Source organism: Emys orbicularis, chromosome 4 (assembly GCF_028017835.1).
Source record: "Emys orbicularis isolate rEmyOrb1 chromosome 4, rEmyOrb1.hap1, whole genome shotgun sequence".
In the NCBI taxonomy this organism is placed as follows: Eukaryota; Metazoa; Chordata; order Testudines; family Emydidae; genus Emys; species Emys orbicularis.
This window is the reverse complement of record NC_088686.1, coordinates 87258382-87285020: the sequence shown is the minus strand read 5'-3', so window position 1 is coordinate 87285020 and position 26639 is coordinate 87258382. Positions and strand designations below refer to the sequence as shown.

The 26639-nt window shown below is 39.2% G+C and overlaps 1 protein-coding gene across 1 annotated transcript; it reads right to left on the bottom strand.

Moving 5' to 3' along the window:
• Positions 1-24969, bottom strand: ZDHHC13 (zinc finger DHHC-type palmitoyltransferase 13). The gene is made up of 17 exons (XM_065402707.1): positions 24923-24969; positions 23182-23318; positions 22600-22722; positions 21166-21243; positions 19370-19514; positions 17788-17852; positions 15955-16117; positions 14889-15014; positions 12067-12200; positions 11114-11214; positions 7960-8084; positions 6839-6901; positions 6354-6447; positions 5376-5459; positions 3181-3338; positions 1419-1516; positions 1-660 (listed from the first exon to the last, which is right to left on the bottom strand). Exons 1-17 carry the CDS (start codon positions 24950-24952, stop codon positions 522-524), a joined length of 1863 nt encoding a protein of 620 aa, XP_065258779.1. The 5' UTR covers positions 24953-24969; the 3' UTR covers positions 1-521.
• Positions 24970-26639: the final 1670 nt, after the last annotated feature.

The following is a 26639-nucleotide window of genomic DNA, read 5'->3' as shown; positions in this document are numbered from 1 at the left end:
TAAGCATGAAAGCCAATTTATTTAATGTGAAGGCAAACAGTAAGTCTAAACAGTGATTCTGTACAGATTTACACAGTATAAAGACAAATAAGTTATCAAAAATACAAACTAGTGTTAAAAACTTTTTGAAATAGCCAATTCAAAGATGTTAAAAATATTTTATTTCCCTTAACAAATGTGTTCTTCGTAGACACATGCATCTGAAAAATTAATCAAAAGGTATTAAATAAAAATTCTGGAGTGCTGTATAAAAATCTCTCATAAAAATATATGTTGAGTGACATCTCATAGTTATATGAAATTTCAAGTTGTTTCAGTTGAAAGTACATACAAACCACCACAGCAATTCTTTCACATCTGTTTTGCTGTAATTTATGATCACTTAACTTTACTATTTAAACAATAGTAACAATATAAAAAATTAAGGCAAGAGAGTTTCAAAATAACTTGCAAACAATATAAAGAATATCCAGTTTTATTTAGCTTTCAGCTCAGCTCTAAGAATTCGATGTTGCTTTTCTTCATACACAGTGAACGTTTTTACCTTTTGCTGGATGAAATGTTAGAGTATATTGTTTAGTCCAGTCGACTATGTTGGGCTTGAACATACCAAAGCAACTGCACTGAAAAAAGTCTGCAAGGTTCTGGAAACATCCGTGACTGGAAGTCAGAGAAATATCTATTAATAAACTTAACAAAAGAAGAGGGCCGACACAGCAAATATGGTACACTAAAGAGCATTTCAAGCACAAAACTGACAAGGAGAGCTCTTGCAGAAGAAATAGAAAAACAAACACATTTTCCTCCTAAATAGCCTTATCTATTATATTTTCATAGAGCCTTTCCAGCCCATATTACACTTAAATGTAAAAATAAAATAAAATAAAATAAAAAAATTCAGTAAGTGCTATCTCAGCCACCAGCACAAAGACAGTGAGAAAGTAAAGATTTCTACTTCAGCAGAAATCCTTGAGGGCCAGATTCTCTGTTATGCCAAGTTTTATAGTAGATGGTTATGTCACCCTGATTCTCTGCTTGGCCATGGGGTAAGTTAGAGCCCCCGTGGGATTTCTCTAACCTATAAACAGTGGGCAACAATCCCCAAAGAGTGTCTGTCAACTGAGGAGAATCAGATACTTTGGCTATATCTCCTCCCTGGAGCCCTGTACAGAAGGGTTCCACAGTAGCTGATTATTCTGGCTCTTCACCCACTGGAATCACTCATCTCCCTTGCTGGAGAGCCCCCCTGGTGTGGATCAGATTCCATCCCCTTTGCATAACTCAGAAGAAGAGGCATATTCAGCAAACACCTAGTAAACTAACTTTTCTTTGGCACATACGAAGTAGTTAAACATATTATTATTAAAAATGATTAATTCCATTTCCTTACGAATAATTCTCTTACCAAAAATACTTACTTATATGGAGTTTTCCTGAGAGAAGCAGCATGCTTAGAACACTTGCTCTGTATCATGAGGTTTAGTCTCTCATGTGAGGTCAAGCCCAGAAATGCAATCTTCAAGGTGGGTGTGGTGGAGGGAAGGAGACAGTTGAAATGTGGATATGTTAAAGCAGTTAAAATAATGGAGACACCAAAGAATTTAATTATTTTTTTCTGCATATTTAACACAAAGAAACTACAGTATAAGTTATTTACAAACATGCCACTAAGGCAGTGATAGAAACCAAGAAGTTGGGAGTGTCAATGCCAAAACCGAGAACTCATCCTTAATTGGTTCATTGTGCCTAGATATTTGCAGAGGTGAAAATGCATGACGTTACCACTCAGAATACAGAGATGGGAAAAGACCTATTACATCACTGAAGCCATCTCCTTGCAAGAACAATGTGCAGTAATATTTTGGCACAAGAGAGCAAGAAGAGGACAGAGTTTGAGCCTTAGTTTTCAAATTTCCTCAACTGCATTTTTACATTTAAGTATTTTTGCCTATAATTTCCCATTGCCTTTTCTGTTGTGTAACATTATATGTTAGGTCACAGAGATATTTACGAATTATTGTCTGGCTGCTGGGCAACCTCAACGAATAGCTTGTTAGAAGTCATTAAGTAATATAGGTTGACAAGCTACTGTGTACACAGCAGAGAAGTTGACTGTAAATATTCTGGCTGTTTCCAAATATTTTTCCAGTGTCAAAAATGTTTAATATCCTTTAATATAGTCTAATCTATTTTTAAACACACACCGATCAGTGGTTTCTGAAGAAACCTAGGAAGCTAATTAAAAAATAATTTTAGCTCAATAAATTTCTTTAACATATGCAGATGTATATACAGCAGATCCTAGTTTTCTGAACACTGGTAAAGAAATCAGTTTTTTGGATAAAACTACCAGCCTGGAACAATTCTGTATAGGAAGCCAAGTTATGAATCTTTGAAAAGCAAAGTTTTTTATTTTTTTTAAATTGCTTGATACTGCTAATCAGGGTAGAGCCAGGGTCATATATTTTTATCTTAATTGGACTTTAAATGGATTTATGAAGCACTGCTGAGCTAAAACACACATTTCTCAGTTCAGCACTAATTACACTACTAGGCAAAATGATCAACCATACAATATTTTTAGAAATTGACACAATATTTTTAGAAATTGACACCAGTTCTATAGGTCACCTAGATTCTTTTCCTCTAAAAACTAATTTTTTAACAATTTCCCTAAATATTTTTGATTTGCATTTAAAAAAAAAGAGAGAGAGAGAGAGAGAAACTATGAACAGCAGACTTCTGTTACAAGGTTTGATTTTGAGAATCTCTTCAGACTGAATATCTGAAATGATCTCTGCACAAATAGCCATGGAACCAAAGGCTCAGCGCTGGGGGTTTAAGATGTGGGTCATCCTTGCACATCACTGAAACTTGATACTGATGGGCCAAGGAAGGCTGACTATGCGCTCTCTCCTGCCATCTGGCAGCACTTTGTGTAAGAACATAAGGACATAAGAATGGCCGTACTTGGTCAGACCAAAGGTCCATCCAGCCCAGTATCCTGTCTGCTGACAGTAGCCAATGCCAGGTGCCCCAGAGGGAGTGAACCTAACAGGTAATGATCAAGCGATCTCTCTCCTGGTGCAACATAAGACCTTTGATAAGACAAGTCTGTCAAGGAAATTTTTAAAACTTCAAAGTCCTCAAGAAAAGCATATAAATGAAGCAAAAAAGTACCTGATAAAGCTGAATAATTAGCATCAACGAAGACCATGAAGTATGAAAAGACACTAGTGTAAAGATGTACAAAACCCATGGAGAACAAGACACTATCTGTGTAAAGTAAGTCCACGCTCCATCTTGCCGGTAAGTTGTTGCACAATGTTCTGACCAATCTGAGAATGAGTAAAGTTAGCCTTTACTAAAAAAATTAATAAACTACCTAAGAACAGATTAAGACATTCTAGCATGGAACCTGACATTACAAACTCTAGAAACAAGATTTCTAGTGTTACCACCTACAAAAACAATACAGATGCAGTTACTGAATGCATACTGCATGCAGCATACACATTTAACAAATTACAGTTGGTATCAGAAATCACAGCAAGTTAATTTATTACACACTATGCAATATACTACAGTAGTATGGTTCACTTATTCAGGATACCTCGAAGTGAGCCAATTTAAACTAAAGATAAATGTGAATTGAAGCTCCTGTCCTACAAAGTCATCATAACGACCTGTGAAGATTAGTCTGCCAAGATGGGATAAACAGACCTTTATTGTATTATTATTAATGTGCATTTTTATTTCATGGAATGGGTACCCTCTGCACTGGATGGACCTAAAAGAATTTTTATAAAATTAAATGATGATACTGCAAGGCAATGACTACTACTTCACTGGGTTTAAATAATAATTAAAAGCATCTACAGTTTGTGACAGTCACCTTTTTGTTTGCATTTATAAATCCAAGGAAATAAAAATGAAGTTAATGGAGAACATATTCAATCAATGCCAAGGGGCTAAGCAGTGCTTCACCCAAAGTTACAGAGATATGAAGTGGATTTTTTTATTTATTTTTTTTTTTAAGTCTTTGAGACATCTACAGCCTGGGTTACATGCTATTACGTATAAAAATCTAACAAACTAGGCAAGTTCGTTTTTTAGGCTCCAATTCAGCAAAACAATTATGTACTTAACTTTAAGAACATGCTTAAATCTCACTGAAATCTTAGATTTAAGTTAGTTTTAGGATTTAGACAGCTAAGAGCCTTCCCTGGTTTTGGATCAAATGCAATGTTTACTTTAGGAGAACCCTACATTCTTGCACACTCAAGGCTCTCACTGAGGTGCACGATAAGAGTTCAAGATCAGGCCTCATTTCTTACACTGTCATATACCCACTTTACTTCCCTATATGTTAGTACTCCTCTCATTTTCATATAACATTATACAGAACACAAAGGCCAACTCCTTGTTTGGATTTTTCTTTGATGTTAAATATCGCAATTCACACTCAGGAGGTCACACCATAAGGGCTTTTAGTTCATTAAAAAATTTCTGAATCCTCCAATCAGAGAAGAACTTGTGAGCTCCAAGGAGATGAAACATGTTTCATAATTTTCCAGCTTTATTTTTTTAACCAAAGATGCAAATACACCTCTACCCCAATAGAACGCTGTCCTAGGGAGCCAAAAAATCTTACCATGTTATAGGTGAAACCGCGTTATATCGAACTTGCTTTGATCCGCCAGAGTGCGCAGCCCCGCCCCCCCCGGAGCACTGCTTTACCGCGTTATATCCGAATTCGTGTTATATCGGGCCGCATTATATTGGGGTAGAGGTGTACTATAAATTGAACCCACAAATCACATCTCTCAGGAAAGTGGCTGCGTATGAAATGGATGCAGGATGCTTCCTAGGAGAAACAACTGCGGGAAAATAATTTGCTCTTTCTTTGAAACTATCACTACATTTTTAAAGATACTGTTGGCACTAGCCTTTACTACAGACTTGTCCCCAATAACCACAAGATCAATAAGTGTCTGTGATAATATATTCAGGACCACATTTTCTACTGCAGGCAGAAGAGTACAAGACCACTAGCGTGTACACACACTTTTATTCCTTACGCCTCTTGAATTTTGTTTCTAGTATAACCTCCACTTCTCTTCTGATGTCACATTTCCTAAAATTGTGGCTCTCTATAGCAATACCTTTTAAAAATATATAATTTTTGAACTGTTATTAATACTAGACAAAAATTTAACCAAAAGCTTGATCATGAGTTCAGATATGCTGATTGTTCCTGTACAACCAAGATCAGGATTGAGCCACAAAATGACAATATATGAAATGCTAGAAAATGAAGAAAGTATGCAATAGCTCCTTGAAAATGAAATTAAATGAAATGTATGAATACGTACAGAGAAGAGTTCCATATACCATCCAGACTCCAACCATAGTTAGGAAGAGCAGAAAAAAGATGAAATAATAATGGTTGCCAACACCTGTATTTGGGACAATGAAGAAAATACTTTTTATTGTGTATTTTAACACCATCAGTATTTTCCCAAAGTTCACAAAAGTAGAAAGATATTCATCATCATTCAAAGAAAGTTCTGACTATCCCTTCCACCATGCTCAGTAAATTTTACCACAGCTTGACCTAATTCCTTCCCAACTTTCTCACGCTAGTAATCCCAGTTACGTCAATGGAACTAATGAGAAAGGTGACAAGTATTTAGTCTGTATTTGGGGCTAGCCTTAACTAGCAACCCCAACTCTGTTCTAGCTCAAGATAATCACCTCATTATAAAACAGTAAAACTGTACTACTGCTATTTAATTTAGCTATCTGAGCTCTGTGTTCTTCAGCATTATGAACTCACATGTAAAAGACAAAATAGACTGTCTTGGATATCGTATTACACAAACTATAATCTCTCTTTAAATCTTGATTATAAATATGTTCAAAGCTTTACATCAGAATTACTTCAGTCTAACAAATATCTTTGTATACCTCACACAGTGCAGTGGAAATTCTAAATATTTACCTTTCCAATTTACAAGTAAAGTTACAATAACCTAAACATATGCTTTAAAAAGACAGTCCTGCAGCTTTAAGGTCCATAACAATCCAAGCCTATCTATCTTTTTCTCCATTTCCTCTCTAATGATAGTGCTCAGAGCCCCAAGGAACCATTTTAGCTCCCTCACCTTAATGGCTTCATTTCAGAGACCACACAACAAAGGAGAAGGGCTGGATACAGATCTCTCTGGCTGTCAATGTCAATACCCATTCATTTATCAATCACAAAAGTTAACTAGATTGTGATATTAGGTGCTGTCCTTCAGGAGATTAGCACAAGGTGTCTCCAAGTATGCTATAATAAACAAACTCACCTATGCATTGTCCAGTCCACAAACAATGTTGGTCATATCTAGCAGTACATGAGTTGCAAGCAATGCAATGCATGGATCTCAAAGGCTTTTTTACCTAGTTGAAAGCGGAAGGGGAAAATGCAGTAATTCATTACATGCATAAATCATGTAAGCCACTTATTTTTGCTCTACATTTAAAAAAAAAAAAAAAAAAAAAAGCAGTTCCCATTATAGACCAAACTTTTCAACATAATTTAAATGACAATTATGCATTTTTCCTTTTATAGGCCAACTAAAACTATCTATAGTTGTTTAAAGGATTATTTGAAATTAAGGTTAAAGGCACAGAGCCTGCAGTCCTCACTCATGTGACAAGTAATACTGAAGTCAGACCCAAAGGATAAGAACAAAAATATAGTCCTCTTATTCAGAGAACTATGCACATAACACCCAGTGCATCAAAAAGGAGTAATATACATGAAACATGCAATAAAAACCTCACTTACAAGACATGATGTGCAAAATGTTCTGAAATCCAAGTGGCCAGCTTCTGCAAGAGTAACAATACTCTGAAAGACACAAGTTATTTTACAATTCTATTTATCTAATTTTTCCAGGGGTGTCAGGAAGATCAGGGGCTTCTTAAATACTATCAAGATGACGAGTCCTCTTCAAGTGTCAAGTATTATTATTAAAGCTATGCAATCAAAATATTTACACTGAGATGAAGCTAAATGATTTCCTGGAGTAGACAAAGAAAGGTGCACAGATTCAAGGAAATGCAAGATGGAAGAGACCTATCTGGTTTAGTCCTCTAGTACCCCAACCATGCAGGACGTTGTTTTTTATTTTCTTTTTTTTTGTGAAGTAGTGCTTGTCCAGAATAGTTAAAACAATTCATATAATATATATATATTAGAACCATTCTCAATTTTTAAAAAGTACCTCTCATGCAGTTGGTAGTACTTCTGACAGATAACAAGGGCAGAGGTTGCCACATGTGGTGTTCCCCCCACAATCCCAAGTGACCATGAAGCGGACCATAGTAAGCTACCTGTTAATTGCATGGCAACTTCTTGCCCCTGCATCCTAAATGCAATTGGGTAACAGTTGCCCATTACTTTTCCCAGGTTTCCATAATGTTTAACAAGAAGATCATGAAAATGCTCTTAACAAAACTTATAGCACCCCTAGCGCTGAGCATCAATATAACTTAGAAACACAAACATGCATAACGCATTATAAACATATGGAAACCACATGAGACAGTCACAGTTTGTGGGCCAAGTTTTCTATTAATTTATACTACAGACAACACCAATGGCATTTTATTGGGTAAAACCAGTGTAGAATTCAGCTGCATCTCAAACTTCAACAGACAAAGACATCTATGTGAGATGATGTAGAGAGGAAGTTATTTTTTTAAGAAAGCAGTGATAAGAGAAATAATTTACAATATATAAAAATAGGTAAGTATTAGCTGCCACTTACGGTACTAAGTGTTAAAATAAATCTCTTTGAAGACTAAAGGAAATACTACTGTTTAAATATAAAATCAGAGAAAAAACAAATGAACAAACATATTATACTGTGGTATATTTTAAGTTGTTTTGTTGAGATAAAATACCTTTCTTCTTTCTTCTTCAGAGACCTTAATGTATCCAGGATCTGTTCTCCATGTTTTGTAGAAATAGTAGAGAAGACCCATCATGCTGAGGATGAAGGGGATCTGGAAAATTGTGTCTGCTAAATGTAGCATTCAGGTTAAGGAATATTGTTTTACATGAATTTATCAATATTTTGTCCTTACAATGATTATACTTTAAAATTAACTTGCACTGCATCATTGTAATTTTACAAGTATTTCACTAATAACGAAAAAGGATGGACTTCACTTTTGTACAATCTTTGTACTCCATAGGCTCTCACACAGCAAGGGCTTTACTGTTTTGTTCAATGTAGTTCTAGAGATTTACTATCACAGTTTATAACTTACAAGCCAAATTCAAGACCAAAGATCTCTTTTTCCCTCTCCTACAGAGTTCAGATTCCTGCCTTTGACTACACCCTGGAACACACATCCCTTCTCCACCAGTAAGGAATACTGCATATAAGGAATGACAGTAAGAAGGAACATATGCTAAGACGACATCCACTAGTGGAGGATCTCACAGGCCAACTGACAATAATTCTACCAATCACCCTCAAAAGGAAAGACATTTATAGGATGGAAAAAGAAAATCCTATCAGCATTCTGTTACAACTCAAGATCCTGGACTAGATGAACTCCTGATTTGATCTGGTATTTGATCTTTTTCTATTTCTACCCCATGACTGACCAATTTAATAATATTTATAAGTAAATATATACTGTACAAAATATACAGATAGGTACACAGGTTTTAGGCATAGTATTGTTATGTATATAGATATTTGCTGCACTACTGTTACACTAAGTGTAAAGCTTTTATATAAATGAAGATACATGTGTATTATATACAGAATTTTTACACCCCTCTATTATAAGCATTTATACACAGGTTCGGGGTGGGGGTGCTGAGAAGGGCACTTAAACAAATCACACCAAGACAAGACTGGTATCTTCCTAAGTACAGCACTGTGCACTTTTAACTCAAAGTTGTTCTCTCTTGCATATTACAAATACAATGAGGTAACTCAGTGGCTAAAACCAAAAATGTTACTGTAACAAATATTGATATTTTGTGTTTTGAGATGTAATCTCTTCCATAGCTCGTATCATGTTTAGTCATGATGCAACTGCAGGACATTCTCTTGTGAGCCCATATGGTGCTGTATTTCCTTGTGGATATTGTTAATACTCTGCATCTGTTTCTGTTTTGTAGATCTGGGGGAGCAAATCCAGAACATACTAGCTGGGAGTTTAGCAAAGTATATGGGAAAGGTTCAACAAACATGTGTAAGTATGTCCAAAGAGTTTGGCTCTACCAATCAAAACATTTACACCACACTCATGGATCTGTGGGTACTCCCAGAAAAGAAATATGTACACACGTAGGAGGATGGGGGAAAACGAAAGGAATGGGACCTACTTACCCACCACTTCTCAAGTACTGGTCAGGGCTTTCTGTGTTCATTTTGTTCACTATTTCTAATGCACGACCAGTTAAAGGTTTTAATTTTTAAGTCCAGAAACAAAGGATTGAACTGACATAAATCATTTAAACTTACAGCCAGAAACTCAAATTCCACATTTACACACTGCAGTAACAACAAATAACTTACTTACAAGTGAGACAAATATATACATGGTTCCCAGCTGGAATATACCCACCACAGAAATTAATCCTGATAATCATATTAAGGAGATCTCATTAGAAATAGTGCAAAAGAAAATGCCACTTAAGGGATGAAGTAATTAAAAATGTAATGCTACTTAATGTAGGAATATATTACTGCTGGTTTAATACAGAAATTTTCAGTTACAAATATCTCCCTAAAGGCCTTCTGTTTTAATGGAAATGTTTTACAAAACTAAAAGATAAAGCCCTCCGTGCAACAACAAAGCAGAATACAGGAGAGTGAGTGCAACAACACTTGTACATCGCTTTACACATACTATCAATCCATAGCCTGTTCTAAGAACTGAAGAATGTTAAAGAAAAGCCATATACCACACACAGAGAATGCAGCTCAACCCCTGAATGTATCTGAAGGCAGGAAACTTTTGAAGTTCTATTTAAAAAAAAAAAATGATAAAGCAGCAGCAAAAGGAGTTCTGAATCACTGTCCTTTTAGAATGTGGAGATGTCATTTACTTTTTATTTATCTGGGCCCCAATCCAGAAGGCATTTAAGCATGTGTCTGAACACTGTGCTTGATCAGAGCCTTGATGAGCGAGGTAGGTGGCCACATGAGGAACTAACCTGGAGGGAAAATTGGGTTTAAAAATGGCACACACTAATTTGTATTCAACAAAACATTTAAAAAAAAAAATCTACTGTTGTGCCTTCACATTTAAACCAACTTGTTATCTGATGGCACTGCTTAAGTTTAATCACAGGAAAGCAGAATTCCATCTCCTGGTGCCCCATGTAACATCCAAAAGGTAAGAAGGCAAATCTTATAAACAAATACACCTCTACCCCGATATAATGCTGTCCTTGGGAGCCAAAAAATCTTACTGTGTTATAGGTGAAACTGCGTTATATTGAAATTGCTTTGATCAGCCGAAGCGCGCAGCCCTGCCCTCCCGGAGCGCTGCTTTACCGCGTTATATCTGAATTCGTGTTATATCAGGTCGCGTTATATCGGGGTAGAGGTGTATATGTTCTTTGTTATTGGATCCCCTCTAACAACCTCAAAAATAAATGCATAAGTGAAATTGAAGCTTACTAAAGGTAAATGTTCTTCAAAAGACATTTTACCATGCAGGCAAAATGTAATTTTAAAGTAATAATGAACAAAAGCTTTTTATACATTTTTACTCAACTAATAACTCTATTTAAAGGAATATTTGAATATAACAGATAAAGCTTGAAAAGCCCAATCTCAATACTATCAACTATTGCCCCAAAAGTAAAACTGTATTATACTTAGCAATTATTCTCTAATCATGTAAACCTCAATTTCTGTCCACTGATAGCCTTCAGATAAAGTTGTTCAAAATTAAATCATCCCTTCCTAATGGAAGCAAAACACCAACCCTATGTACACTTACAAGTTAGTAGCAAAAGCATACATATTTGCAGGACTGGGGCCCAATTTTATTTGGCATTTCACTCCTTGAGTATAAAGGATATCAGGCAGGAACCAGACAAACCAAGTCATAGACAGCCAAAAAATGGAACTTAGCATGAAAATTGCTGGTAAATATTTTAGGTTCTTGAGCTCCACAAATTGCCTGAAAGACATTATTAAAAAACATCTATTTCCAAGCCATATCAATTCACAGTCAAATATTTAAAAATGTATTATAAAGATGTATCATGTTCATTTTAAGTCGTCATTTAAACTGAATTATAAACTACTGCTCAAAAAGCTTTTGTGGCCGCCTATGGCATGCCACCTACAGTGCTGCTCTGTAAAGGAAATGTCCTGAAGAACACTGTGTTCCAATCTAATACAATGGCAACAGAATCAGCTTCTTTATTGATGAATACTCTAACATGCGAAGTGTACAGTCTATGCTAACTCCTTCACAAGGGCAGTACCAGTATCATTTCAACAGACACTAGTTGCAAGGTGTTGCAGTGGATTAGAGGTTGGGGGTGATGCTAGGGGGGAGGAAGATTTCTCAAACACAATCCAGGATCTTATCCCCAAGGGGAAAAAAGGTTACGCTAACATACATTTTTGTAATTACTGTTAGAGGGTAAGCTCAGCGTGTAGCAAGATCAGACTCTCAACAATATTTATGTTTAATTTATTTTTGTGTGCGTCATTCATTTAAAATGGAACAGTATGTCTGAACAATTCTTATCTACCACTTAGGTTTACTGTTACTGGGAGATTAAACAGTTTTTTGCATTTGTAACTTTGTTACCTTCTGTAATTGTTTTGATAAACATTTAACCATAGGAGTCTTTAAAAACAAAACAAAAACAAAAACTTAGCGGGAAATAATTATTTTAACCAGTTAATTTACTTACAGCTAAATTGAACTTATAAGACCCTCTGAAGGGAATACTGTATGAGAGACATACAAAAATAATTCTTATATAAATACATGCACAGAAAATCTAAGTGCACAAACCTTGTAAGCAGACTTATCCCGAAAAATATGAAGAGAAGCAGACTTCCTTTCAAAAGCCAAGAATCAGAACTTAAGTCCATTATGTATCCTATAGCCCACATCAGTGTCAAGGAAGACAGCAACAGCAGGAAAAACTATCAAAATGATTAATGTTACAACACTATATCTAAAATATTACACAAAGTAAAAAACAGCACATGACATGGCAAATGCAAGATCCAAAAATTAATGGGAGTTCAAAGGCAAAGAAAGAATTCCCTGAGGATAAACAAAACAAGCGGGAAAGCAATATCACTATATTTTGCATTAAAGTTTTTCTCTAAAACCCATCTCTTCTTCAATCTGTTTTCTAACTCTGTTCCAAAAGACTATTTTAACTTCTTAAACCAAATGCTTTAACTGCTGTAGAATATTACTAGTTTCAGAAGTTTCTCTTAAAAAAATTGTGCCATAGGAACTGTAAGTGTACTATTTTTCTAATAAATAGCAAACTACAAATTAAATTGAAACCATTCTTCAATTATAAAAACCTCCAGCTCTTTATTAACCACATTAGTTGAGAAAAGGTCTAACATCAGACCCAATGAAAGGTATTAGAATTTAAACAAATATTAATTTCCTATTGTACATCTCAAAAAATTCTCATGCTACATTTTGAAACCAGGTGTTTTTTTCTTATAGAAATTAAATCATTGCTGAACCTGAAAAAAACTGACAGATGGTTTTGCATCGTCTTGAAAGTGTACTGAAGCAATTCCATTAGTTTTACCTCAATCAGCTTACTAGAATATGAGCCTAAGGGTAGGTCTACACTTACCCGGTAGTTCGGTGGCGAGCGATCGAACTTCTGGGTTCGACTTATCGCGTCTTGTCTGGACGCGATAAGTCGAACCAGGAAGTGCTCGCCGTCGACTGCGGTACTCCTGCTCGGCGAGAGGAGTACCGCGGAGTCGACGGGGGAGCCTGCCTGCCGCGTGTGGACCGAGGTAAGTTCGAACTAAGGTACTTCGAACTTCAGCTACGTTATTCACGTAGCTGAAGTTGCGTACCTTAGTTCGACTTGGGGGCTTAGTGTAGACCTTCCCTAAGATTCCATCAAGTCTACCATGGATCTTGCTACGCATGTCTAATTTACTTTAAAAGCATTTACACACTATGACTAAACAAAACCCCAAAATAGATACAGAAGAGTGCTGGACCATTATACAATATTCATACAAGAATAAGGACATAGGCCTAGGGTTACCATATTTTAATTTAAAAAAAAGGAGGACACTCCGCCCCCACCCCAACTCTGCCCCCAGCCCCGCCCCTTCCCCAAAGTCCCCGCCCCAACTCTGCCCCCTCCCCTGAAAGCTCCACCCCCTGCTCCTCCCCCTCCCCTGCTTCCCACGAATCAAATGTTCGCGGGAAGCCTGAAACAGGGAGGCAGCAGATAAGCTGGGGCGGGGCGCGGCCCAGTCCGGCCCCCCCGGCCGAGCAGCTCCCTCTGGCGGCCGGCCGGCCCAGGCCAAGAGGCTCTGGCTCCGGCGTCTCCCGCCCGGCTTGGCTTGGGCCCCCAGGGCGCCGGCCCTGGTTCCGGCCCGCCCTGGCTCTGCCGGCCCCCGCGGCCGAGCGGCGCCGGCCTGGACCCAAGCCCCACGACCCCTCCCTCCCTATTTTCCCGGACATGTCCGGCTTTTTGGGATTTCCTCCCGGATGGGGATTTGAGGCCCAAAAAGCCGGACATGTCCGGGAAAATCCGGACGTATGGTAACCCTACATACGCCTAAATTTTCAAAAGCTGATAGTGATTTGGAGTGTTTCAGTTTCTAGATGCCCAACTTTAGACCACTTAAAATCCTGACTTCTTCTAGATGTCTTAAATTGGGCTCCTTGAAATTGAGGGGCCACCCCCCTCAAAAGTCACTTGAAAATTTAGGCCTAATTGACTAACATAAACCCAGTACTCTTTTCAATGGCTTAAACCAGGGGTGAGCAAACTTTCTGGGCCGAGGGCCACATCTGGGTGGGGAAATTGTATGCAGGGCAGGGGGTTGGGGTGCGGGAGGGAGGAGTGCAGGGTGTGGGAGGGGGTACCGTGTGCAGGAAGAGGCTCAGGGCAAGGGATTGGGGCAGAGGAGGGGTGTGGGCTGTATGAGGGGGCTCAGGGAAGGGGGTTGGGGTGCAGGAGGGGTGCGGAGTGCAGGAGGGGGCTCAGGGCAGGGGTTGGAGTGCAGGAGGGGTGCGGCAGGGAGCTCAGGGCGGGGGTTGGGGTGCAGGCAGTGGGCTTAGGGCAGGGAGTTGGGGGGCGGGGTGCAGGAGGGTTTCGAACTCTGGCCCGGCGCCGCTTACCTAAAGCGGCTCCGGGGTGGCAGCAGCGCACACCGGGCCAGGGCAAGCTCCCTGCCTGATTGCCCTGTCCCCGTGCCGCTCCAGGAAGCGCTGCGGCCCCTGGGGGAGGGGGGACAGGAGGGCTCTGTGTGTGCTGCCCTTGCCGCGCCTCCAGGTACCTCCCCTGAAGTTCCCATTGGTCGCGGTTCCCCATTCCCGGCCAATGGGAGCTGCAGGGGGCAATGCCTGGAGGCAAGGGCAACGCACACGGAGCCCTCTGCCCCCCCCACCCAGGGGCCGCTTCTGAGAGCAGTGCCGGGTCCACGGGGGACAATCCCGCAGGCCGGATCCATAGCCCTGAGGGGCCGGATCCGGCCTGCGGACCGTAGTTTGCCCACTCCTGGCTTAAACGGAGGCAAGATTAGACTACATAAGTAATATACATTAATATATATGTAAAAATGTCTACTGCTGTAGTCCATGAATTGTTCCTATATGAAAGAAAATACCTCATATTTCGCTAACATCCTGAGTAACCTGGAGTTTTTTCTGATTCTCATTTTTTCTTCTTGAGTTAGCATATGAATAAGCAAGCGATTTTGAATTTGGTGAGCAAGGTCAAGCGGTGTCTCTCCCTTTAAAAATAGAAATTAAAGTTTACTTTTCTAAAATGTGTTGTACATTTAAATAACTACCGAGAAGTAACAGAAAAATGGAATTATTTGGTGGATGTTTATTTTTCAAACTAATTTAAGTTACCAATGGCAGGTTTACTGCAGAGACACAATAAAATTAAGTTAACCAAGTAGACTGTTCTGGTTGCAAATGTTTTCAGTGCTAACAAATCTGAATTATCAGCTGTACGGTCTATATGAGGAGATGCAATAATCTGAAGTTCTAGCAAAGTCAAGGTAAAGAAATTTTGCATTCCCAACCACAAGGGGAAGGCAAGAAAAGTATAAATAAGGATGGTATTCTAGGATTCTCACATGAAAACGAAAGAAGATATCATATGCTTCACAGTGTGGATAGGCAGACATGCATTAGTTCTGCTCAAGCTAGCATGTGAAAAAGAGCAGTGAAGCCATCTTAAAAGATTTGTGTTTTCAGAGGGAAGATGTCCAGCACTTATGAAAGTCAGGTCCCTTTAAGTGTCTCAGAGCGGACACCCAAAAATCACTAGCCACCTTTGAAAAATCTCTGCCTTAGTACCTATTCCTTACAATTTCCCTCTGAGGTAGGTATTATTATCATCCACATTTTATAGCTCGGGAAAATGAGGCAGAAATGTCAAGTGGCTTGCCTAAGATAAAAGGACATGGGTGTTTGTTGAAGTAACATAGCCATGAATGTGTGTATTCAACCTATGCACCACACAAAAACAAATCCCCATCTACATTTTAGAAAAAATGAATAAGAATGCCAACCGGTATGGTCGTATTCAGATTCCCATTATAATGGACATCAAGGTCCCAATTACCTGAAACAGGATTAGACAGAGCCCTCAGATTGTTTTCTGAAGTAATTTCACATTGTTGTACTACACAGAATGAAATGGAATTTAAAAAATTGTACCTTGACATTTTTTATGTCCAAATTAGATCCAGCATCCAGCAGTAGCTCTACAGCATTAACATTTCCTGCTGTAACTGCCCAATGCAATGCAGTATTCTTCTGAATGTTGTCTACAGCACTGAGAGAAGGATTAAACTTTAAAAGAAATCCAGTGGGTTCTGGTCTAGATGAAAACAAACAGGATATACAGACCAGTTAGCAAACAGAAGACAACTTAGATTAGAGATAAACACATTTTTAAAACACTTTATAAACTAAATTAATCTTCACACCATCATGTGTCTATCCTCATTTTAGGGTGGGAACAAAGACGGACACAGTTGTCAGTGATTTGCCCAGGATTACGCATCTAGTCAGTAACAGAGTCAGGATTAGAATTCATGACTTCCTAGTAGTTATTTCTCTAAAATACACTTCCCCATACTTCTCTCGTATGCAAACGTCAAAGCTTCATGTCCCGATTCCACAACCAGAGGATAGCCTCTGTATCGGGGAGGCTAGAAATTGTAAACCACCCTCGAGATGTCAGGTAGAGTATTCTTCCACCACAAGTTGTTGTCTGCAATGCTGCCCCACAATCACAGCATGGGGATGAAACCAAGTTAAGCCAGTGTACAGGTACGGCAAGTCTGGACAAGCCAGAGCGTAGCCTTATTGAGTCTGGTCCCGAATCTGCGGTCAAGTGGACAAGGAGGCAGATGCAGCAATGGACTCCCAAATTTATTTAGTGTTTAAGTAAATTTCCCACCAATGCTTCCACTCTGTGAGAACATAGTTTTCAGCTCCTTGGTGGCATCGTCTGTGTATGGAAAAAAGCCAGTCATGCTCTTGTCCGGAAGCAGGTGAGATGCTGTAGCAAAGGGGTGTTGAGTGTGACACCATGGATGATCTTTCCAGTCCACAGGAGTGGGATTTCTGCCCTGAATATGAGCAGGCCTTTGAGTTGGCATTGTGTGTCGTTTCCTAACTGAGAATAGGGCAATCAATCAGCTGGAGACATATTAAGTTGGTTTCATCTGTCACAGCTCTCCAGGCAGAGCTAACAGTAATGGCATCTTGTCAAAGGTCTGGTGGAGCTATGTGTACTAGCACATACAGTCTGGAGGTCAGTGTATAGTTCAAACAGCTAACAGCAGGAGTATCAACAAGTTGAGTGTGGTGACTGCATGTTTAGTCAGGTATTCAGCTGGAGCAAACACCAGATAAAGATGTACAAAGGACTGAAGGATCTGCTCCCTAGGAATTTTTCCGATAGTTTTCGTATCAAGGAGGTAGGGGAAGAGTTCTTCATTTTTAGGTGTTGCAGGTGAGGCTGATATATCAGACCACTGTCAAGTTTTACTCCCAAGTATGTGACAAATGTCTCGAATGCCTCACTGTTTGAATGCTAGTAAGTATGAGCTATATGTGTAGCTTTTCCAGAGTATCAAATTGACTTTGTACTAGCCTAGGGCTCTGCCTTTTTCCTACTGTGATCCTACTTTCACCTATTTTTCTGGATTGTGGGAGATGGTTTATAGGTGCTGGCATTTGAAGACCACCAGTACTAGTGCAGAAAGTAGGAGTCTTCATAAATAAAAAATGAATACAGATTCATAGAGGTGCTCACAAGTTGTATTTACAGACACACTACTTCCATGATACCTCCCTCCCCCCCCCCCTTTTTTTTTTTTTTTTTAAGGATCTACCAATCAGCTGAAATAATTTGTTCTGGGGTGAAATTTTTGGCATTTGTAACCTCTGATTAAAAGTGATGTATTTCATTATTCTAAAAAGCCTATGAGTTATCTGGGTGCAAGAGGATTGGTAACTTTTTAGTTGTCCATTACTTACCCAATTACTTTCTGTGCTGACAGCATAAGAGGCGTTTGTCCGCTGAAATCTGTTGTGTCTACACTCTGAGTATGAAAAGATATTGAGATTATTAGATATAAAATTATTCATAGATTTCAGAAAATAAAAGATACTCTGCCAGATACTCAACTGGTGCAAGCTGATATAATTCTACTAAAATTAGTGAAGCTAGGCCAATTTACATCAGCCGAGAACCTGGAACTCACTTTAGAAGGAATTCCTTTCCTCTTCCTTTCTCTCAATTCTTGTATGTAGTTTCTTTTAGTACAAGTAGGTAGATTCCAACAAGAATAATTCAAGAGAAAATTCTTCACTAGTTTTCTGCCTATGTCCATCTAATTCTATAAGTTAAAATAGCTTTACCACATCAGTATATTTTGGAAGGGAAAAAGAAAGATTATTTTTTCTCCTTGTGTAAGGAGAGGTTGAGGGTGGGGGGGAAGGTGAACTAGTAATCAGTATGCAGTATAGAAAAGGAAGTCAGCTATAGCAAATAAGGAAATAACCAATTTTCTACCACTTGTTCACTGATCTCTTTCCCTCTGTTGTTTTCTCCCTTCTCGAATTACACATTCACATTTTGAAAGCAAGAATTAAGGTTCATGTACAAAAATGAAGTATAATACAGATTGAATTAAAGGGATTTTTTAAAAATTTCTAGAAGATTCTCACAGCAACTGAGGTAGAAGAAGAGTCTTCTTAAGCATGTTTGTGGCATATACCATCTATACCTAGACTCCACAGGTTACAATTATTTTACTACAATGGGCTCTAGGATAGAGAGAAAATGTGTTTATCAGATTGTATAATCTTATTGCAAAATATTATCTGAGCAAAGGGTCCAATACTGCAAGCACTTACACACATGCCTAATTTTACTCACAAGATTAAATCTATTAACTTCAGTGTGACTACTCACACGAGCTAAGTTACACACATTTAAGGGCTTGCAGGATTGGGACCAAAGTTTTCTAGGCAGTCCTGCGTGACACTGCTGGTCTGATCACAATGTTATCGAGCAAAAAAAAATTCTCTCTAACACATACATCACACGGTCTCATTTCTACCTTTAAATTTAGCTTGCCACAGGTGCATAGTGGTGAAGTTTTAAAAAGAGTTGAGAGATGACGAGAAAATATTGAAAAATACAGTGTCAGGTTGATCATGTGTTTTGTGAGCTTCAAATAACAGGCTGTTACAGAGTTCCAGTTATTAACTGAATAATGAAATACTATCTTCTAGGATGTGTTTCAAGGATATATTGTCAGTTATTGGACTTAAATGCCAGTTATATTGCACTATAGGTTTGCATAATGCTGGACAGGATTGCTTATGTATTTTGACTTCTAAAAAGACAGGAAGAGGTAAAAAAAGCAGGAAAGGCATTACTATGTATCTCTTTGAACTTGTGGCATAATGAATATTTGCTTAAAAACTGCTTGTCTATAAGGTTCTTTTTTAATTTAAAAAAGAAAACCCAATATAGATAAAATGTATTAGCAAGAGAGACAACTAGGTAGGAAACAACATTTGGGATATCTGCTGCATAACTAAAACATACCTGGCCTTTTGATATGAGATAAGCTATTATAGGCATATGCTGAAAGACCACTGCTAAGTGAATGCTGCTGTATCCTTCACCGTCAATAAGGGTAGGATCTGCTCCACATTTTAACAACAATATTACCATAGATAAATGCCCTTGCCTGAAAATAAATATGAAATCTTTTTCAGAAATCTTTAACATGTAGATACAACAAGTTATGAAAGAGCACTATTCAAATTCATACTAACAGAATCTTTCAGACTGACTGACTGACCATCCAATAACGTGGAAAACCACAGGGAAAGCTTTAAAGAAACTTGTTAAGTTTAACTTAGACTATGTTCTAAAAGTATATTTAACCAATGATTAAAATTAACCTTTGGAACAGTGCTGAATATTTACTAAGAATTTACTTTGCTGTCTGTGTGGAAAATCCTAGCATTTAAATTAATATTGTTAAAAAACGTGAATTAAAACATCCCTTGTATATGAATACAATGTATCAGTCACTCCAAGAAGTCTATATCTTTTGCTTACAGGATCATTAATACTTTATTCTCATTTGTACTTAATGCATCTAGGAACATTTCAATTTGGTTATTTAAACCAGAATCATATCTCTGGATATGGGAAATCTAACTTTTGACCACAAGTTTGAGCTACTAAAAATTGTACTAAGGGCTAGTCTAACACTTGAAAGTTACTTCAGAGTAAGGTAGGATATGAATTTAAAGTGAAACAGCTATTCAGGAATAGTTCCCGGTGTGGACACATTTATTTCAAAATGGATTAAGCTAAACCCAGCAAAAGATACTCATTCTGGAATAAGAGTATCCACACAGAGAGCTATTTCAGTTCATTTTCCTGTGTAGACAAGCACTCCATTTCCTTTCCTGACCAGCTTACTGAAGTCCTATCTTGATGGGCAAAAAGGGTATGTTCTTAAATTATGTTAAACCCAACTGATTTAGCTAACATGCTAACTCACACATTTTTAGAAGTCTAGTATAGACACAGCACAGTGCCTTTAATACATGCTAAATTGGTCAAGTTGAAGCCTGGGATCCTCCCTTAAATCCAGCTAACACATTTGAAACAGTGTTAGTTGGCCATGTTGCATCCTGGGTGGTCTTGGCTATAACGTGGCCAGCTAACTTGTCTTCAGAAGCATTGGCCTGTGTCTTAACAGGCATTAAGAGGAATTTTCAATCATATTACTATGGTAATACAAATTAAAAAATCCTTTTTGCCCGTTAGACCTCAGACACAAGTTCTGAATATTAAGTATTGCTCCATCCACAGCATACAGGGCCAGCTCCAGGCACCAGCTCAGCAAGCAGGTGCTTGGGGCGTCCAAGGGGAAGGGGCGGCACGTCGGACTCTTTGACAGCAATTCAGCGGCAGGTCCCTTGGTCCCTCTGGGAGGGAAGGACCTGTCGCTGAATTGCCGCTGAAGAAGAAAGCGGCGCGGTGGAGCTGCCACCGATCGTGATCGCGGCTTTTTTTTTCCCCTCCCCGCCGCTTGGGGCGGCAAAAACCCTGGAGCCAGCCCTGATAGCATAGGCCCAAAACATGGATGTACATGATTATAATACATAACTAAATAGTAACATTTTTCAAGCTCCACAACGGTATGCACCTGGGTATCTGAGGACAGGTTTGGGTGCTAATATACACATACAAGCTACTGTTCCTAAATAAAAGAAATGCAGAACCAACTAGGATGAAGATACTAACTAATGAACAAACAGCAGATGTATTGTATTATTTAATATCAACAGAAGTATAACTGGCATCTATAAGTACCATACCTAATGGCCCAGTGAAGTGGAGTTGAATTTAAATCTCCACCTAGTTGATCCACTACTGCACCTTTGGAAATATAAAACCTGTGTAACAGCAATAAAATAAAATGGTTGAGTAAATAAGAGATAGATGAAAAACTAATACTTAGAGAACAGACTGCCCTACTAATGATTATTGTTGTAATAATGACACTTTCACTGGACAGGCAAACACACAGATACTTTTACTGTAACAACTGCTGTTTGAAAAAGACGCTGCATTTAAAGAAATACAGTAATTAGCAATGCACTTATGACATCAAGCACTACACTACTGAAATTTGTATGCTATGCAATTTATTAGTTCCACACTAACTAGACCTCCTTCCCCCAATTAAAATCTGCCCTGCGCATTCTTGATAGTGAAATCAAGCAAATGCTTAAGTATTTGATGGTTGGATCCTTAGGTTTCAGTCCTTCAAGCTGCTTCATGTGAGTGGACTCCCACATTTGTGCTGAGCCCAACTGAAGTCAACAGCTGTTCGTCTACACGGATCTCATCTTTTAGGGCTTTTTGTCTACATGGTGTGTTAGTGTACACCAGAGATGTGTAAATTCTAACGTACACCAGCGTGTCATGGATTAATTGGCTGAGGTTGACACTGCTAGTGTGCACTAAAAGTTCCCTAGTGTGCACTGATGTAGTCCTGATTCAAACAGTACTATGTTAACATGCAGAAGGGAACTTTTAGTGCACACCAGCAGGGTTTACACTGGTGAGTTCGTGCGCAATATGCTGGTGTGCACTAGAATTTACACCCTAGCTGGTGCATCCTAATGCACCATGTAGCCAAGCCCTTAGAGATAGCAAAAGGACAGATATATACTATTTAATGTATTTAAAATTGCATATCACAGGTTAAATCCTGCAAGACACTGAGCACCCTCCATTTCTATGTACTTCAGCAGGATTGGACCCCAAGATGTGAAATCTGTGTTGAAAGTTGAGCGTTAATTCTCTGTTTTACTATTTAGAAAGAATTGGTTTCAACTGCCCTCTCTTTCTCGGCTACTCCAGGGAAGCACCTCGAAGTTCCAGAAAGTAAGAACTCCCATCTGAAATATCTATTAAGGTATTGACAGATAAAAATTTGGAGATGTTCATTTCAAATGAAGATTTTAACATTTTATTTTGTACCTGAAACCTGGGTGTTCAGTAACATACTGGATTTCATGTATTGCACAAATTCACATTAAAAGAAAGTGAATAGTAATACTATACCATTTCAGCGGCATAACCTATGCAGACTGGATATAGGTAAGTATATTAACACAGTATATGCTATTGATTTCACTTGGTTATGAAATAACAGAAGTGAACATGAAAGACAAGAAAAATATTCTGCCTAAATTATTTATTTACAACTATATGGTCATACGGACACAGATACTACAGCTTACTTTACAAGATCCAGTCTGTTGTTTATTGCTGCCCAATGAAGAAGTGTCACATTTTCTTTGTCTGGTTGTCTGACATCATATCCTGCTTCCACCAATTCCTTGCACCGCTCCAATATGCCATATCTCAGGTAAGAAAAATATTCAGTTTTAGTTGTGATTCTTTAGTATTTTCTAATTTAGAGGTTTTCACATATTCAAAAAATAATAATAATAATAATAATAATCTCCCATTAAAGGCCTGATCCAGCAGTTCCTACTCAGGCAAAATTTCCTGTTGTGTTCAGTGGAAATCTTTCCTGAGCAAGGATAGGTGCTGGACTGAGCCCTAAATTAGTTGACACATACAACCTTATACCAACTGACACTAATCTGGTTTAGCCACAGCTATTTTTATATTACTTATGATTAAAAAACATTGTAGAGCATGGTTTTACAGTTCTTTTTCTGATATTATTTAACGGAGGGTGAGGGGAATCGCATATTCTGCTCTGTTAAGAAATAAATATTACAAATGGCTTTAAATTTAAACAACCTTCACAAATTCCTTTATTTAATACAAAATAGAATACACAACTGACTTACTGTGTAGCTTTGACAATATCGCAGCTACTGTAGTCCTCCACAAGTGGAAATGCTGCTTGTATTTTTGATTGATCTTTATGGATGCTATGCCAATTCCGTGCTTGAGGTTGATGGGGGCCATGGCTGTGATGTTTACACTGTGGGTTAACAATGAAAATATTTACCAACAAATATTATTTAAATTAGACACTCTTTGGGGAAGGGTTTGTGTCTTCCCCATGTAGAAAGCACCCAACATACCTGGGGGTGAGGGGAACACTACAGCAATATAAACAAATAAATAAATTTAAAAACATCATTAACATTAATCAATTAAGACATTGATTCTGCATTTCTTAGGTGTCCAAAGCTCTCAATGAAGCCAATAACATTTTGGGGGTGAGTAGCACAACACAAAGAATACAGTTTCAGATACTCTGGGCTCAAACCTGTAGGGCACTCAGCACCTTGCAGGATTATGTCTAAGCAAAAAAAGGGATTTGTTTACAATAAAGCTACTCTATAACAATGGTTTCAAAGTTTATACAAACAGGGTATAACTTTGTGTTGTCATGCACAAAAACCAACCAACAAACAAGCAAAAACACAGTTATAAAAATATTAGAATATATTGTACTCATTTGTATTCATTTATTCACTTCCCTTCCTAAAACCTTCTGTGAAAATCAGTTGCTGTTTTTTCTTCCAGAGAAGATTGCATTTCAATAATTGGAGAATATTCCTGCACAAACAGGCTAAGATTTTGAAACTTAGGTGCCTACACTTAGGCAGTTAAATACATATTTAGGCACCTAAATAACAGTGACCTGATTTCCACAGCTGCTGAGCACCTGCAGGACCCTCAAAATTGGATCACTTTAATTTAGGTGTGTAAACATTTAGTTGTTTGAAAATACGGTTAAATCTACTTCGAGAAGGAAAAATTTATTATTCACAGCATGATCTATTTGTCAGTCCTAAGTGAGTAAGGGGTTGCTAACCCACAATACTTTTCATTACAAGTATCCATCTTTGGGATTAGCTGGGATGATATTTTTCATTAGCTGTATAATATTTTGTTTCCAGGTGCATCCCTACTCTAATCCAGCTTCACTCTGGTCCAAGATAACACACACATTCCAAACTTCTGCGAACTTCCCTGCAAGGACTGAGGCCATGTGTTGGTTCTCTCATCCATTTACCTGAACTACTGATTGAAACTGGGGGGGGGGGGGAGAGAGAAGAGGAGAAGAGGCTGGGACGGAATACAAAAAAGCTACAGAAAGGTAAGGGGTGGGGAGCAACGTGGAACACACCATTGCTGCCTCCTCTCCAACGGACCACCAGCGCCGGAGGCGGACATCAACAATAGCGCTAGGGCAGGTACACCGTGGTGGGCACAAAGCTGTACCGGTGCATTTGCTTTCCCACGTGGAACAGGCAGACAGGTGCCTGTCTCTAATGAAACCTCATTCCGGCTGGGAAAGGGACAGCAGAGCAGCCTGACCCCTCACCCACTGCTGATATGAGCCCCCAGCACTGTCCATACCGAGGGGAACCAAAGCCTCGGGGGGGGGGGGGGGGAACCAGGCCAGCATCTCCCCCCCGTGGGGCGGGGCCTCCCCTCCCCAGCTGCACCGCGCGCCCATCTCGCTGACCCCAGGCCCCTCCAAGGCCTCTCCTCCATCCCCGGCCACCCCTTTGCTCCACAGCCGAGCCAGTGAGGAGACCCCGCCCCCTCTTCCCTGCGTCCCCCCCTCACCGCAGGGCCGGCCCCGCCGCCCCCCTCCATGCCGGCTGCTCAGGACACGGCCCAGGACTCTCACTTCCTCCGGCCGACTCCAGCTTCCTGCCCCGCTTCCTGGTTACCGCCCCGTCCCGGGGCGCTGCCAATCACGGGAGGAGTTTCCCAGGGGTGGGCGGGGCTGGGAGCTGCCCCTGTGTGGGCGGGGCCTGAAGCGGGGTAACCCTCCCCACTCGCACACGGTGGAGTCGCCCAAGGCCTAGGGCAGCCCCTCGGGCAGGGCTGGGGCCTCGGTTCCCGGCTCCCCCCAATATTCGTGGAGGCCAGATGTCACACCCCTCACATGCATGGCACCCACAAGTCAAAACCCACGGCAAGCTCAGGGCCCACCCAAACATAACCCCAACCCCACATCTGGCATCCACATCGTGGGGTGCCCACATGTCACCTTCCCAGGACAACCATGGCACCCAGATGTATCTTCTCCAAGGTGTGGCTCCCACACATCGTCCCTGTCATGTGGTTCTCCCATGTCACCCACATAGCAGAATGTCTATTGTGCCAAATATGACTTGCTTCATGATGTCAGCACAACCCCATTAAAGTATCATGTCTTGTCTACAACATCACCTCATCACCTAAATATTTCCCACACATTGTATTGGTACACCATCATGATGATGCAGAGCATAATGAAAAGTTTTATCCAGGCATCACATTGCACTGGAATATTGCACAGTTTCATCAAAAGATTGTTATGGCCCTGATCCATATAAAAAAATTAACAAACTGTCACAGAGTTATGTTCCTTTGAAACATCATCATGCCACAGTGTTCTCAAGTTGCATGACAATGGCATCATGCTGCAGAGGAAGACATCATGATGAAGCCACATCAACATATTGTCTGAGGTCAGTATACCCTTAAAATATGTAATTACATTGCATTGTCATAGTGTATCACCCATACAAGGGCTGTTGCATGATGAAGGTGCATCAAAATATGATCATGTCACATCTATATATCACAGCACAGCAGCTCAAAGTTGAAAGGTGGTGTCATTTGATGACTCCAGAATTATTCTGGGATTATGTTTGCAGCTCATAGGATTCCCCATATAAAATCAGGACAATCCCTCTAAAGAAGTGGTTCCCAAACTTTAACAACCTGTGAACCCCTTTCACTAAAATGTCAAGTCTCGTGAACCCCCTTCTAAAAATGAATATTTCCAGGGATTTTCTCCTTTACCTGAGTATAAATTATAAAAGCAGTGATCTTGGAAATATAACATTTGTTTTTATGACATCCTTATTACACACTATTATTAATTATTATTTATTATTACAGTATTTTTATTACATTATGAAAATGGCAACACTCTTCCAAGATCTCACTTTCATAGCTTGTATCACTTTGAATAAGCCTGTTATAAGACAAGGCTCCTATGTTTCATCAAGGAGTATCAGATGTATACAGCATGAAGGTATTTAAGAAGCCATCTCAAAGAGTTCCTCCTACACAAGCATTCAGGTCTTGATCAGTCCAGGCAAACAACGCATGTTACAACAAAGCTTAAACTTGTTCTTCATAATAATTTTAAAAACAATACTAGCTACCTATTTAATTTTAAAATCAGCAAAAAATATCCACCTCCCTTTCCATTTCTAATAAGGACTCTTGAAGTTTAAATCTCCTCTGTGTGATAGATAGGCTTGCTTTGATCTGCTTAGCTCTT

Excerpts from the sequence above, each read along its gene's own strand:
- ZDHHC13 (XM_065402707.1), bottom strand. The coding sequence starts at position 24,952 with ATGGAGGGGGGCGGCGGGGCCGGCCCTGCG. Across the intron at positions 22,723-23,181 it reads GATATTGTCAAAGCTACACA|ATATGGCATATTGGAGCGGT; the intron begins GTAAGTCAGTTG and ends TTCTTACCTGAG. Across the intron at positions 8,085-11,113 it reads GTTTGTCTGGTTCCTGCCTG|ATTTAGCAGACACAATTTTC; the intron begins ATATCCTTTATA and ends CCTGAATGCTAC.